Here is a 13,443-nt window from a genome sequence, read left to right as displayed (position 1 = left end):
CGAAAAAGTCATTCTATTTATTAGAGAGAAAGAAACGATATTCACTCACAGGCAGTTATTAGTTGCGTTGTCACGATGTAAGTCCAAACACAGAATCAAAATTCAATGCAATCCTGAAGAAAAGTTAATTCCAAATATGTTTTTACTAAAGTTTTAAAGTAAAAGTGAAAATAATGCATATGTAACAATTCCCATGAAAATAACAATCTCTTTAAATTCTATATGTGGTAAACAAAACCCAGGGTTTGGCGAGAGAAGCGAGCAGGTGGCAGAGCCCCCTAGTATATATATATACTGTATTTACTCGTGTACCACGCGCCCTCGTGTAAGACGCGCACCCTAATTTTTACAAAGAAAATTGCACAAATCATTTTGCCCGTGTACGACGCGCGTTGTGATTGTATAGGAAGCGTTTAGAGAGCAAGAGAGCACGAGCAAGGCGAGAGTGAGAGAGCGCAAGTGCGCGAGCAAGTGAGCGAGAGAGAGAGCGAGCGAGCGAGCCCAAGCAGAAGAAGTAAACATTACAGAATTACATTTCCTCGTGTATGACGCACACCTGATTTTCTAATGCTAATTTTCGGAAAAAAAATGTGCGCGATATATATATAAACAGAGAGAGAGAGAGACTTGTGGTGCTACACAGACAGACAATTATCATTTTCTTAAATTGGATTCACATTTGACTATACAGCCGCAGTTTCAGCAGCCAATCCTTCAGTGTCAGTAATGCTCAGCTCCCTTAGCTTGCACACAGTCTGACATATTTGAATATGAATTGGTTATTAGAGAAACCTTTTTGATTGCATTAGCACCACTGAAACACGATATTCTGTTCACTTGGGTTTCAAGGTACTGGCTTTTCTAAAGTTCAATTCTGGGTTCAAAAACTGTACACAAATAATAAATAAAAAATAAGTCATTTCAATCAGTAATAGTCAGCAGTAACATTAATAATGGCTTGGCTGGATTTTTAAATAAGGAATCAATGTTTATTAAGAACATGAAAATTTCTTGTTGTGTCCAAACTATTGACTGGTAGTGTACTTATGAGCTTTCCTTAACCCTCAGTACATTATTAAAAGCAGTTCTATTTGTGTGGGAATAGACAAATTATTTACACAGTTAGTGTCTGGACCAGGCAGTAGTCCATTGTGCTATTCAACACACTCACTTGGCCAGTTTAGAATTGCCATTTGGCCTCACCAGCAAGTCTAGCTCTGAGAACAAACCCACTCAGACACAAGGAGAACATGTAAACTCCACACACACAGTGAGCAGGCCAGCATTTCAAACCGTTCTCCTGGAGCTCATCGGCAGCACTAACCACTGTGCCACCCTGCTGCTCAGACTAACATGTGTCTCATGTCACCTTTATACAGACATTGAATCTACTGCAACATGCGACTGATTGTCATGTCACGGTACACACCATTTATTTATGCAGTCATGGCACAATGCAGATGCTGGATCAGTCTGTTCATTTTGTTACCCCAAAAGGTGAGGTGAGACTGTTTATGTCACGAGAAGTGCAAACAATGAATGAATGAATAATAAGAAAGGTCACAGCTGAATGGCCAAATCGTGCAAAACTTGACGTAGAAGCAGAGGCATACAAGAGCAATCAATCACAGCAGCACAGAGCTAACAAGAAGTCTGCGAGTCACACTGGCTCATTTCCAGAAGGCCAGCTTGTGAAGATAAGAGATACGGTAGAAGAGCACTGGGACACTGTCATGACGCCTGAGAGCAGGAGTCAAGAGAACACAAACAGACAAAGTGGAACAGAACGTCGATGAAATGGAGTGTGCAAACAGTCTAAAAAGCATGTTAATGTAAAGTAAGAGATGATGATAAATATTTAAATTTATCCATCTGCCAGGTGTTTTATGTTAACTAATTTACAAACACACTGGCAGATTAAGTGGCACACCCAGTGATCAGGGTGGAAGCCGCAGTCTTGGGGATTACAGTGCCTTAGGCACTAAGCCAGACACAACTTGTATGTTATAAGTGCAATAAGGTCTAAAGCAGAAAGAGTGCAAATCCACAAAGATACAAATCTACAAATCATTTTCTTTCCTTGGACCTAAAATCCAAGCAGAGCAGCCTCTATCTATCTATCTATCTATCTATCTATCTATCTATCTATCTATCTATCTATCTATCTATCTATCTATCTATCTATCTATCTATTATATAGTGCCTTTCACATCTATCTGTCTATTATACACAAACTACACTATAACACTGCAGAACAATACTAATTTTAGTTTTTCACTAAACTTCTAGCTTGCATTATTTGTATATTAGAGTAGAAGTCTACCCTTGGTGCCAGATGGCCCGTTTACCATCATTTTTTTGCTTCAATTGAAGTCTTAATTAATCTGCGAGTGCTCCCTACTGTCAATTGAGCTTCTCGATTACCTACATGCTTTCCTCAGCTCCCTGAACTAAGCCTCAGAAATTACCAATAATTTAGGTTTTACAGTACTTTTCAATAAAATTGTGTTGTTACCACTTTTAGTCCACAGTAGTTGAGTCGGTTTCTACTGACCTATGAGCCTATCATGCTCATGTTTCCTCCTGTGTCTTCATTATCAGGTTGCCAAGTCTGATGAAATATTTAGAAAGAAGTGTGTAAGCAAATCTGAAACTAGAGATACAGTATAATAATGCACTCCAGTCCATAAGAAATTTTTGCTGATTTTTTAACACTGTAAAATAAATGCAACTCAGCAAACAACACAGCAAGAAGTTAATTCCAATGAAGACCCACCGGTGTGAAGTCCTCACAACTAATTGGAGGCATTTTTATGAGATGTTATTGCACTTTGGAATCCAGCCCCTGCTTTTTTGTGCTGGTTACTCAGTTCTTGACTATGTCTCCCCCTTGTGTTATAATCTTAAATAGACACAGTGGCATGAACACATTAGAGATGGATAAAAGACACTGGTCACGGAGGAAGTGTGTTGGGGTGCCAACAGGGTCATCCCTTTTAAAAACAGGCAATAAACAGCATTTTCAACAAAACAAAAATGAAAAGCAAGTTAACCAAAATTAAAGAAGAGCCTTTCTTGATCTTCTTCTGTGGTACTTCTATTTCAGGTAGGAGATCCAGTCATTAGTCAGCTCTCTCCTGAGTGAGGCATGCCATGCCTTGAGTGTTTCTCTTTTATACCAGAGGGACTGCTGGGGGCGGAGTCATGTCCCCTCTGTGGGCGGTGTCTCAGGGCTGAAAAGGGAGATGTTACCATTAATGACCACACCCACTGCCTAATGTCTCAGAGTGGTAGCGCTTACCTCGGATGAGCCCGGAAGGCAAACTGTAGACGCACATGTGTGACTATATATTATTATTATGATTATTTTAGTGGCACGTTTTACTAGTATTTACTTTTGTCTTAAAATAATAAAATACCTATCAAAAGTGATGGGCAAAACTGAAACAAAATAAAATGTAATTTTTTAATCTGCTGTGACTTGTGGAGCTAACCTTGGCAAGCAACTTCTTGGGCCTGTGCTGACAGCCTTCAGTGACTGCTGAAGTTGCGTTATTGTTTCAGCATTTTAAAAATGACTCAAACCCATTTGTTTTAGTGTTTTATTTATACTTCTTAGCTGGCACATTGCTTTGATCAAAACTTTGGACATGCAAAATGATGAGCCTTGAGCCTTGAACCTTGTGCGTCTGCAGTCACTTTGACTGTACATTCATGTATAGAAATAAAAAAAGAAGAAAAAAGATTTACAATAACTAGGGCAAACCCCTGCTCGCTTCGCTCGCCAACCCCTTACTCCCCCACCAGTGCTATGCACCATTGTGAAGAGGGGGCTGAACGCACCCCAAGGAGACGTGGCCACTCCTCCGAAACCCCTCTTAAACGGTGATACAATGGGAAACAAATAAAGTTTTTTTTTAACCTCATCTTTGCTCGATCGGCTGCTGGCTTGCTGCTGCTGCCGTGCCGTGTGATCTGTACTTTGCTCGCCTACCTCCAGAGGCTATGTGCCATTGTGAAGTGAGGAGCTAGGAGACTATGAACCCCCTCTTAAATGGTGATACAAAGGGAAACAAATTTACCTACTCTGTGCTAGATCAGCTGCTGGCTTGTCGCTGCTGCCGTGCCACGTGATCTGCATTTCATGCGGCGCTTTGAACGTTTAAAAGCCTGTACAACAGCTGTCCTTTTGTCTCACTAACTGGTATCTCTTCTCCCCCAGACATCCTCAAACACTATTCGATCTCTTTTCACTATTCTGTTATTTCACCGAGTAATATTTTCCATTTGTTTGCGCTAATGTAATCTTTACTCCCTTTATTTGAGACTTTTGATTTTTCCTACTTCCTTTATCTCTGACTTGCTCTGCATGTGTATTATGGGACTTGCTTCCAAAGGTTGTGTCTCTCTGTCTCTGTCTCTCTTCAAAAGATCACGTCTTGTCTCAGGAAAAAAGTCTTGTTTTGTCTCAAGATTTTCTTTTATAATAGAGATATAAGGGAGGGTAATGCACAGGTACTGCCTGCTGTTCTGTGTCCTTGTGAGTATTTGTCACCCTCCCTTTGTCCCACTCATGGTAATCTTTCAGACTGTGTCACTTCCAAACCCTATTTCCCAATAAAAGACTTACAAAATCACTGCTATGAAAAGGAGAGAAGGAATAACAGCTTTATCCTTTGCTTTTATTAATCCTCAGGTACCAAATGGTATTCCCTTCACAGCAGCCATATCTTCTGTTTGACACAATAAATACCTTGAAAGGACAGTTATAAACAGACGGACATAAAGATTCAAATTATATACACTGAAGGTAAACTGTACATTTTTTTTTTAAATATACCCTTATCAATTCCTGAGGGGAAATTGTCGTTTTGCATGACTTTCGTTGGTCAGAGTGTAGGGTCAGCCATTGTACAGCATCCAGGATCAATTTTCAGTTTAAGAGCCTTGCTCAAGGGCCCAAAGGAGTAGGATGTAAAGCTCTTTAAAGCACATTCCATTCATTAAGTGTACTGTATAAATACAGGTTGCCATTAAATGTGACCTCACTGAATTAAAAAGGGTTTACTTTTGCACATCACTTTGCTGTTTTTGGTGCAGAGTTGGGATTCACCAGTTAAATTTAATTTGTATGGCTGCACTTGTGAAGGCAAACCCACCAGCAGCTGAACAAAGGAGTCCTTCTTGTTGTAAACTTGTCAAAATAAAAGACAGCAAATACAATTTCATATTTTACAGTGCCCATTAAACATCATAGATTATAAGAGAAGTTTGTTGTGTTGCTAACATATGAAAGTAAAAATTAACATTGTAAACCCAATACTCACCGTTATTCATCCTATCCTGTAAAGCGGATGTAGGCTTGGGCCAGGTTTGCCAATTGATTGTACATGAAAGTAGCTCAACGCAATTAAACCACTTGAAGTCCTATTAAATATCACAGCATGTAGTGAATTTGCCCAGTGTATCCTCAACAAGCTCAGCAATGTTCATGCACTGTACTACATAGCAGTCCATCTTGTTGCAAACATGACAATCAAGTGACCCAATATCATTTAACCTATTACTGTGCCCATTACACATCTTCATCTGTCCTCTCTTGTGGAGCACACAAGGGAATCTGCTAAGTTTGCAGATGGATTCGACTATGATACCCACACCCGGCCAAGTAAATCGCACCTTTACATTTGTCACACACCCTGAAGTGCCATCTTGCGCCTGAACCCGCGTTTCTATGCACTTCACTTAAATTCCACTGCTCTGCTCCTAAGGTTAATCAGATATGCAATTCTAAGATTAACATCATTCCTTCTGAAACATGGAAATATATCCCTGACATTACAATCTGAACCATCCAATCAATTTCAACACAAAATCTATATGCAAGAAAATCTTTTAACAGGAAACATTCCATGTATCAATTTAAAGGATATTTCTTTCTCTTTATTGGTGATAATGCACTTATTTGGTAATAACCAAGTTTTACACAAATCAAAATCATAGCAATAACACTACGACAAGAGTAAATGACTGGCAGCAAACTTTCCTAATTTTTATCATCACATTTGGAATTTTTAATGTTAATTGCATCTAAAAGAAAAAATGAGGTGCAACCTTTGAAATCTACAGGTAAAACTCTGATATCTAAAAATCTTAGAACCTTTTAATCGAAGAGATTTTCTTATCATACCAATCTAATAAATTGAGATTGTAACACTGTACTTAACAATAACTTCTTGATAGCTTAAACTTTTTGTTTCTGTTTTAATAAGCTGTTTCATAAATGAAATGATATTTTCAAATAGATGTTTAAAAATATAGACTTGATTTGGAATTGTATATCCTTATACCTGTATGTGATGAATGTGTACAAACTAAAAGTGCCTGCTTATGCAGGTTTCTAAGTTGCATTTAAAAAGAAATTCCAAGGCTCCCCACCTGTTTAAAGATCAAATTTGCAAATATGTGCTAGATTTCTGCTTTATTGAGATACTGTTGTATCCATTTACTTTTAAATGTAACTTTAGCCTGCGGTGGGCTGGCGCCCTGCCCGGGGTTTGTTTCCTGCCTTGCGCCCTGTGTTGGCTGGGATTGGCTCCAGCAGAACCCCGTGACCCTGCAGTTAGGATATAGCGGGTTGGATAATGGATGGATGGATGTAACTTTAGTAGTTTTAAAATCGTGAACTTTAAAACTTTATTTTAGGGTATGTGATTTATGTCTTTCTAAAAATAGTGGGGTTTGTTTTTCGAAAATAAAATGTAATATCTGTCTGAATATTTGACCTGTGAAACTGCATTAGGCTGGGCAAACACATGTCCATTTAAAATAAGGATTTTTATTGCTAATTATTGACCAGATATAATGACACACACACACACACACACACACACACACACACACACACACACACACACACACACATATATATATGCTTTGCATCTCATGCCCCCCACAGTCTCCTGGATCATAGATTACCTGACCAACAGACAGCAGTTTGTGAGACTGAAAGACTGTGTGTCAGAAATGGTGATGTGTAATACCAGAGAACTCAGGAAACTGCCCCATCTCCCTTCCTGTTCACCATAACACCAACACTTGTCATCTACAAAAATTTTCAGATAACTCCTTGATTCCAGGCTGCATTATTAATGGAGACGAGTCAGAGTACATTATGGAGCACTTCATCTTGTGGTGCTGGGAGAAGCTCCTGCAACTCAACATCAGCAAAACAAAAGAGCTGGTGGAGGACTTCCAGTGTGCCAAGGAGCCTCTGAGACCTGTCGCCATCCAGGGGGAGGACACGGAAATGGTGTAAAGCTACAAATACCTGGGGGTTCAAATAAACAACAAACTGGACTGATCTGACAACACAGTGGTGCTGTACAAGAGGGGCAGAGGAGACTCAGGTCTTTGGATGTGTGCAGCTAACTGCTGGAAATATCCAACAAGTCCATAATAGCCAGTGTGTTGTTCTACGCTGCAGTCTCTGGGGGAGGCAACCTGAACACCAAAGGTGTACAATGTTTGAACAAACCTATCAGGAAAGCCTGCTCCATCACAGAGCAAACCCTGGACACATTGGAGGCTGAGGTGGAAAAGAAAATGGTGGCAAAATCGAATGCCATAATGAAAAATCCTCACCCTTCCCTTCAGGAGGCACTCTCTTGAAGCACTTTTACACTCAGGCTCATTCCACTGTGGTTTGCTAACAAGCACGTCTGGGGTTTTATCTGTCCACTGCTACCAGGCAATTCAATACTTCCTCCCAACATACTCTTTTAAGTTTATTTTGAAATCTCTGCACAATATGAAATGTGTACTTTTCTATTTATGTATTGATAGATTGACTGATTGGCTATATCATTTGCCCTGTGAGTCTATATCCTTGTTTTTATATTTCTGCTACTGTTTGCAATTCCATTTTTCCTTTGGATTAATAAAGTTTACCTAATTTAATAGATACCTTTTAATACGTAGTATCTTCTAGTTAGCATACAACTGTCTAAATACTTCTTTTTAACTGTGCAAATAAATTACAGGTATGTAGGTATGGGAGATTGTTTGTGCCAAAATCAAATGCATTCCAACATGTTACCAACCTTGCACTGTGAGTAAGCACCATACTAATTTTAGGCTCTGTGCTTGGCTCCCACTATTCTGCACTGTCAAAACTTATTATCTGCAAATTCAAAGTAAACTACAAAGCGAACTTGTTTGAACACTGACGATTTCCTTTGAAGCAAGGAATATTTTTTCACCATTAGAAGACCTTGCATTGTTCATTAAAGGAAACACCTTTCCTTGTCACTGCTTGTCTCTTTACAACAGAGCCTCGCGCAGTTTCAGCACCATAATGGCGGACAGCAATAAAACGGAAGATGTTGTCACATGACGACTCGAGCATGCGTAATAATACAACGCGCACGCGCGGTGACCTGTTAAATAACTCGTGTTGTCTACAGAAAGGGGCCGGATCTTGCGTCTCACAGTTATACAACTTTTTTTTTTTTCTTCTCGACCATGTGTCTTCTACCGCAAAATACACCGCGCGATTTCCTCCACGCTTGTTGTTAGTTGATGCACCTGGGCTCTCATTTCATTGCGGCAGCAAAGTATTCACAATGGCCCGTAAGAGAAGGGGATCTGTTGATGCCCGCGCGAAAGCGGAGACGAAAAGAGCAAAAGGGCCGGCTGTAAAGAAAACAGGTTCTCGGCGCAAAACGACAGATACGAACGGTGAGTAAGTTAAATGTTTTGTCTGGTCTCAGGTTAGCAAAATAAAAAAAAAAAATGAACGTATTAAAGTACAGAAGCTTGTGCTAGACAGCGTTGCTCACTCGTAGGTTCGTTTATCAGCAAGAGAAACCTTCACTGATAACGCCAAATCTTAGGACAGTTTTGCAGAAAGTTTTGATTGAAGCATTCACGTGTCTGTTGCCTTGGTTTCATAATAACTTTTTACAAGTATCTTTTTGTATACTGCATTTCAGAGGGAGCGCCTTCAAAAGGACCTTTGGCACGGATAAAACATAACAGTGTAGAATACAAAAGAAATGAGGGTTGGCGAATGTTAAGGGCATCAAGAGAATAAAGTTAGTGTAGTAAGCCTGCATAGAAACCAGAGTCTATAATAATTTGAACTAATCGTGTGACATTATTAAAGTTAAACATGTATCAAATGTTACTTAAACAGTACATGGCACCGATTTGATTTTGTAAATTAAATGCACATTTTATTATTTAATTATTTACTTAACATTGGATGACGATTTTTGGCAGAGGAAACGGCTGGGACGGAATTTCTGAATAACATTCAGTCTCTTACATAGCTGGATATGCAAGTGTCTATAAAGGACAGCTAAAACTTTGTTTTTACGGAATGTTTCATTTTGTTTCTCCCACTGTGTTGGGCTGATGACTCTTTTAAGTAGGCAGGAACACCCCGCCCACCCGTAGCCACACCCCTGCAGCAGCCACTACTACTGCTACTATACTGCTACTATACTGCTACCGCATAAAAGGCCCTTAATGCTTCTCTGTTCTGTGCCTAGTAGAATATATTATATTAGTCACATCAGATCTTGAGGTGACTTTAAAGTATTGTTTGAGAGGAGCCATCTAAGTAAAGATAAACTGTATTATAGTAATAAAAAAAAAAATTTGCTTTTTACCATTAAATACTTAAAGGAGAGCTTGAATTGTAACTTTAATACTTTAGTAATAAATGGTGGCCAGTCATCAGGACTGGTAACAGTATTACTATATTGTCATCAGAACATAAAACAGTAAAGATACATACCTATAGAAACCAATTATACAGTTTTTTTTTTCTTTTACTGTTTTTTATTTCTTAAACCTATTACCTATATTATTCAATTTACAAGATCATTCAATAACAGCTGCTTTTGAAGAGGGAAAAGGAATAAGCATTGAGGAACACAGACTTGTCAATGTAAGATATGCTGATGACATGGTACTGATGCAGAGAATTAATTATTTCAGAAATAAACTGAAAAATCTAATGGGAGAAGGAAGGGAATTTGGAATGGAATTAAATGTAAACAAGACCAAAGTAGTAGTAATATCTTTAGACTGCAGGAAAAACAAGTGAGATATTGGCCGAAGGAATGGAAATGAAGCAGGTTAAAGAGTACAAATACTTTGGAAGCTGGATAGCAGAAACTGGGGAATGTACAAATGAAGTAAGAACATGAACAAGTATGTTCAAAGATTCTTTTTGGACAGATGTACAATAAATGATAGGAAGTTTCTGAAAAAAAATTGGTAAAATGTATTTTTTACTTTTGGTCAATGGGTGTGAATGTTGAAGTCTGACTAAAGATCTGAAAAGGAAAATAGGTACATTCAAACAATACAGCTAAAGTAGAATTCTACACATAATCTCGGAAAACTAACAAAGAGTTATTACTCGGAATGAAAACAGACATCTGATAGAGGATGATGCACAAAAATATTGCGTACGCCTGTTTCCATGCTCAAAATGTGATGTATAAAACCTAAACTTGGTGTAAAGCCATACATATTTTCACGCTAGCTCAGACCCTGGCGTACGCAAGTTTTCCGCTTGGTTTTGCAAACTGGCGACACCCAGCGTCAAAGCAGTGCTACTATTCCAGTGTGGTTACCTTTTCTTTTTTTAGATCCACATCCCTGATGCAGCTTTATAAATACACTGAAATTAACCGCATATTGTTTATTAGTGTAATGCATCTGATTGTAATTAACCTGTAACAATATAACGGTCCACGAAATGGCCAAACTGTTCCAAATACGATAGCTGCTTTAGTGTTGTTACTCTCGCTGCACCTTCTTCTTCTTTCAGCTGCTCCCGTTAGGGGTTGCCACAGCAAATCAGCTTTTTCCATATTACTCTCAGTGTACTGCTCGGAGTATTTATATCACTGTATCTGAGTGTGGAATCACAGCTGTACAGCAGCTGATTGGAAAGAGAATTATCGGTATACAGCATCAAGCACATGCTGCCTTAGCCATGCTGTCTATTGAACTGCACTCATACGACAAATGCTTCAGAGCCTTTCCTGTATGGACCTCGCGGTTCAGAAACAGTTTCATCCCAAGAACTCTAAACGCAATCAATCAGTCCATCAAGTGCTCCTTGTAGAACTGTTTGTACTTATCAGTACAATAACCTCACTGTAAACTTGCACTACAGTTATAATATAGCACAACCTGAACCACTTTATGAAGAGCATATTTATATTGTGGGGTACAGCCCGGACACAGACAGGTAGAGATGTTCTTTCTCCACACACACACACGTTTATTTACAGCTATTATGTACAGTCGTAAGTGCACAAACCCAGTGCCGCAGCACCAATCACCCCTTCAAGTCCTGGCCACACAATAATGCCTTGCTCAGTCCTCAGACCGCCTCCACTCCTCTCCTCCGAGCTCCGTCCACCTACACCCGACTCTTGCTGTCGAATGGAGGGAGACGGCCCCTTTTATGCACGCCCGGATGGGCTCCAGGTGCTTCCTGAGGAGCCTCCGCCGACACATTCCCGTGTGGCAGAAGCACCAGCTGTGTAACCGGAAGTCCTCAAGGTGTTCCTGCTCCTTTTCCCCCCAGCACTTCCTGGTGTGGCGGAAGTGCCTAGGTCCAGGGCTCCCAAGGCATTGGGGCACCCCCTGGCGTTGACCACGGGCCCCTACAGGGTTGGGCTTCCAAGCCCTCTACCCATGGCCCCCAAAACAACCAGGGCAGTCAACCCCTCGTGGTCTGGAGGAGACGCAAGACCTCCTCCGGTCCTCCTGGGCGTCCCGGCTGGGTACCACCCCCAGCCGTCCACCACAACATATGATGACGATATCATTGTTAAGATGAAATGCAGCAAAATATGTTTATTATATTATACAGATAAAACTTTAACTTCATTTAAATAAACTATATTGTTAATATTTAAACAAACGTGAGGACCCCATTCATGGATTGTTCTTGCCTCGCACTGTATTCTTGCTGGGGCTGGCGCGACACTGGAAGGATAGATGGATAGATTGTTAAACATGTACTACGAAGATATTTCAGTGTTCCTTAAAGGTTTTAAAGAGTCTGAGTTCTAAGCTTACAGATGGCTTAACATCAATTACTGAGCTGATTGTGTGGTGAATGGGTAATTGGAGAAAGAAAAGGAAGGACAGGAATTGGGGGTTAGTATGTTTGAAAGAGTACTGCTGCAATAAATGATTTCATCGAAAGTCGCTCACAGCGCAGGAACAATCTCTGGATGGGGCGCTAGTTTGTCACAATCACTGCGCCACCGTGTTCCCATGTTTAATGACATGCTTTATTTGATATGTGAATACTGAAATGATATCAAGTATACATCTCAGTATTTTAATTATTCAGAAAGCTATAATATCACAAATGTAATGGATTATGTGTCCTGTCAGAGGAAGAGAAATCCCGTTTAAGAAACACATAGTGATTCACACACATAGAGCACATAGAAGAACAAATACAAAACAAAGCATTTAACAGGCTACTTTAGTTACATCGGGATTTGAGAAACTAGTAAATTAATCGATTTTAAGATTAAGTTTATGATTTTCTACTTTAGTGACAAAATAAATAGGGGATTAAAGTGGAAATGTCAAGATTAAAGTTGACATAGTGAGCTTTTTCCCCACTATGCCCCCTTTTCTTTTTTTCTCTGTACCCAAATAAGCTTTCATATGACACTCGAACGGTGGGAAACGACTTGCCTTTTCACAGCGAATTTGATATCTGACAGCTTCTTTTTTATTTTGGGCACTGTGTGACTTTGTGAACTTGAGCTTTCAAGTTTCTCCGACACTCTGTCACTCGATCAACTTTCTTTTGTTGTTTATACCACGGTTTAAACCAACAAAGAGTAAGTATTTCCTTGCCTCCACTTCTATTTTTCCCCGTGCTTTTGCCATTGCCTTTTTGCAGAACGCTGATCTTAAGGGCTATTTATATTGATTTCCATATTCAAAGAGGCTCAATTCTGGGAGGAGTTTGGGAGTGGCAGCACGTGCGTCATTTTTTTTACGCTGACCAGGAAATATGTAGTGGAATTTGGTGAACGCACAGATTTATGCATCTGGATTTTTTTGTGCGTACGAACATTTCCGCTTTTGTCCTTATGCCATGTGTTAGTGTGAATTCTACGCACAGCGTTATGCATGAGGCCCCTGGTGATGATGATGAATTCTGTGTAAATATCTTTTAACATGAGTGGATTCTTTTTAATTTTTAATTTGGTTTACATAAAGCTGTTTGTACTACAGTCATAAACACAGTAAAAGTATGTAAGAAAAAGAAAATGACAATTTGACAGTTTTTGTTAACGTTGAGAAAAACACCAGTGCAGAATTACTACAGAACTGAACATTTCACCTTTTTATTTTGAAAATCTTTAATTACATAACTTTTTT

At 39.5% G+C, this 13,443-nt stretch overlaps 1 protein-coding gene across 1 annotated transcript in view; it reads left to right on the top strand.

The window, feature by feature from the left end:
* Positions 1 to 8,441: 8,441 nt before the first annotated feature.
* Positions 8,442 to 13,443, top strand: part of xpc (xeroderma pigmentosum, complementation group C) — a 38,090-nt gene continuing 33,088 nt past the window's right edge. Inside the window, exon 1 of the mRNA XM_039771015.1 lies at positions 8,442 to 8,739. Within this exon, the coding sequence (XP_039626949.1) occupies positions 8,625 to 8,739 (115 nt within the window). The 5' untranslated portion in view covers positions 8,442 to 8,624. The remainder of the gene's footprint in view (positions 8,740 to 13,443) is intronic.

This window comes from Polypterus senegalus, chromosome 12 (genome assembly GCF_016835505.1).
Source record: "Polypterus senegalus isolate Bchr_013 chromosome 12, ASM1683550v1, whole genome shotgun sequence".
In the NCBI taxonomy this organism is placed as follows: domain Eukaryota; kingdom Metazoa; phylum Chordata; class Cladistia; order Polypteriformes; family Polypteridae; genus Polypterus; species Polypterus senegalus.
The sequence above is the reverse complement of the archived record's forward strand: the minus strand, read 5'-3'. Positions and strand labels throughout refer to the sequence as shown.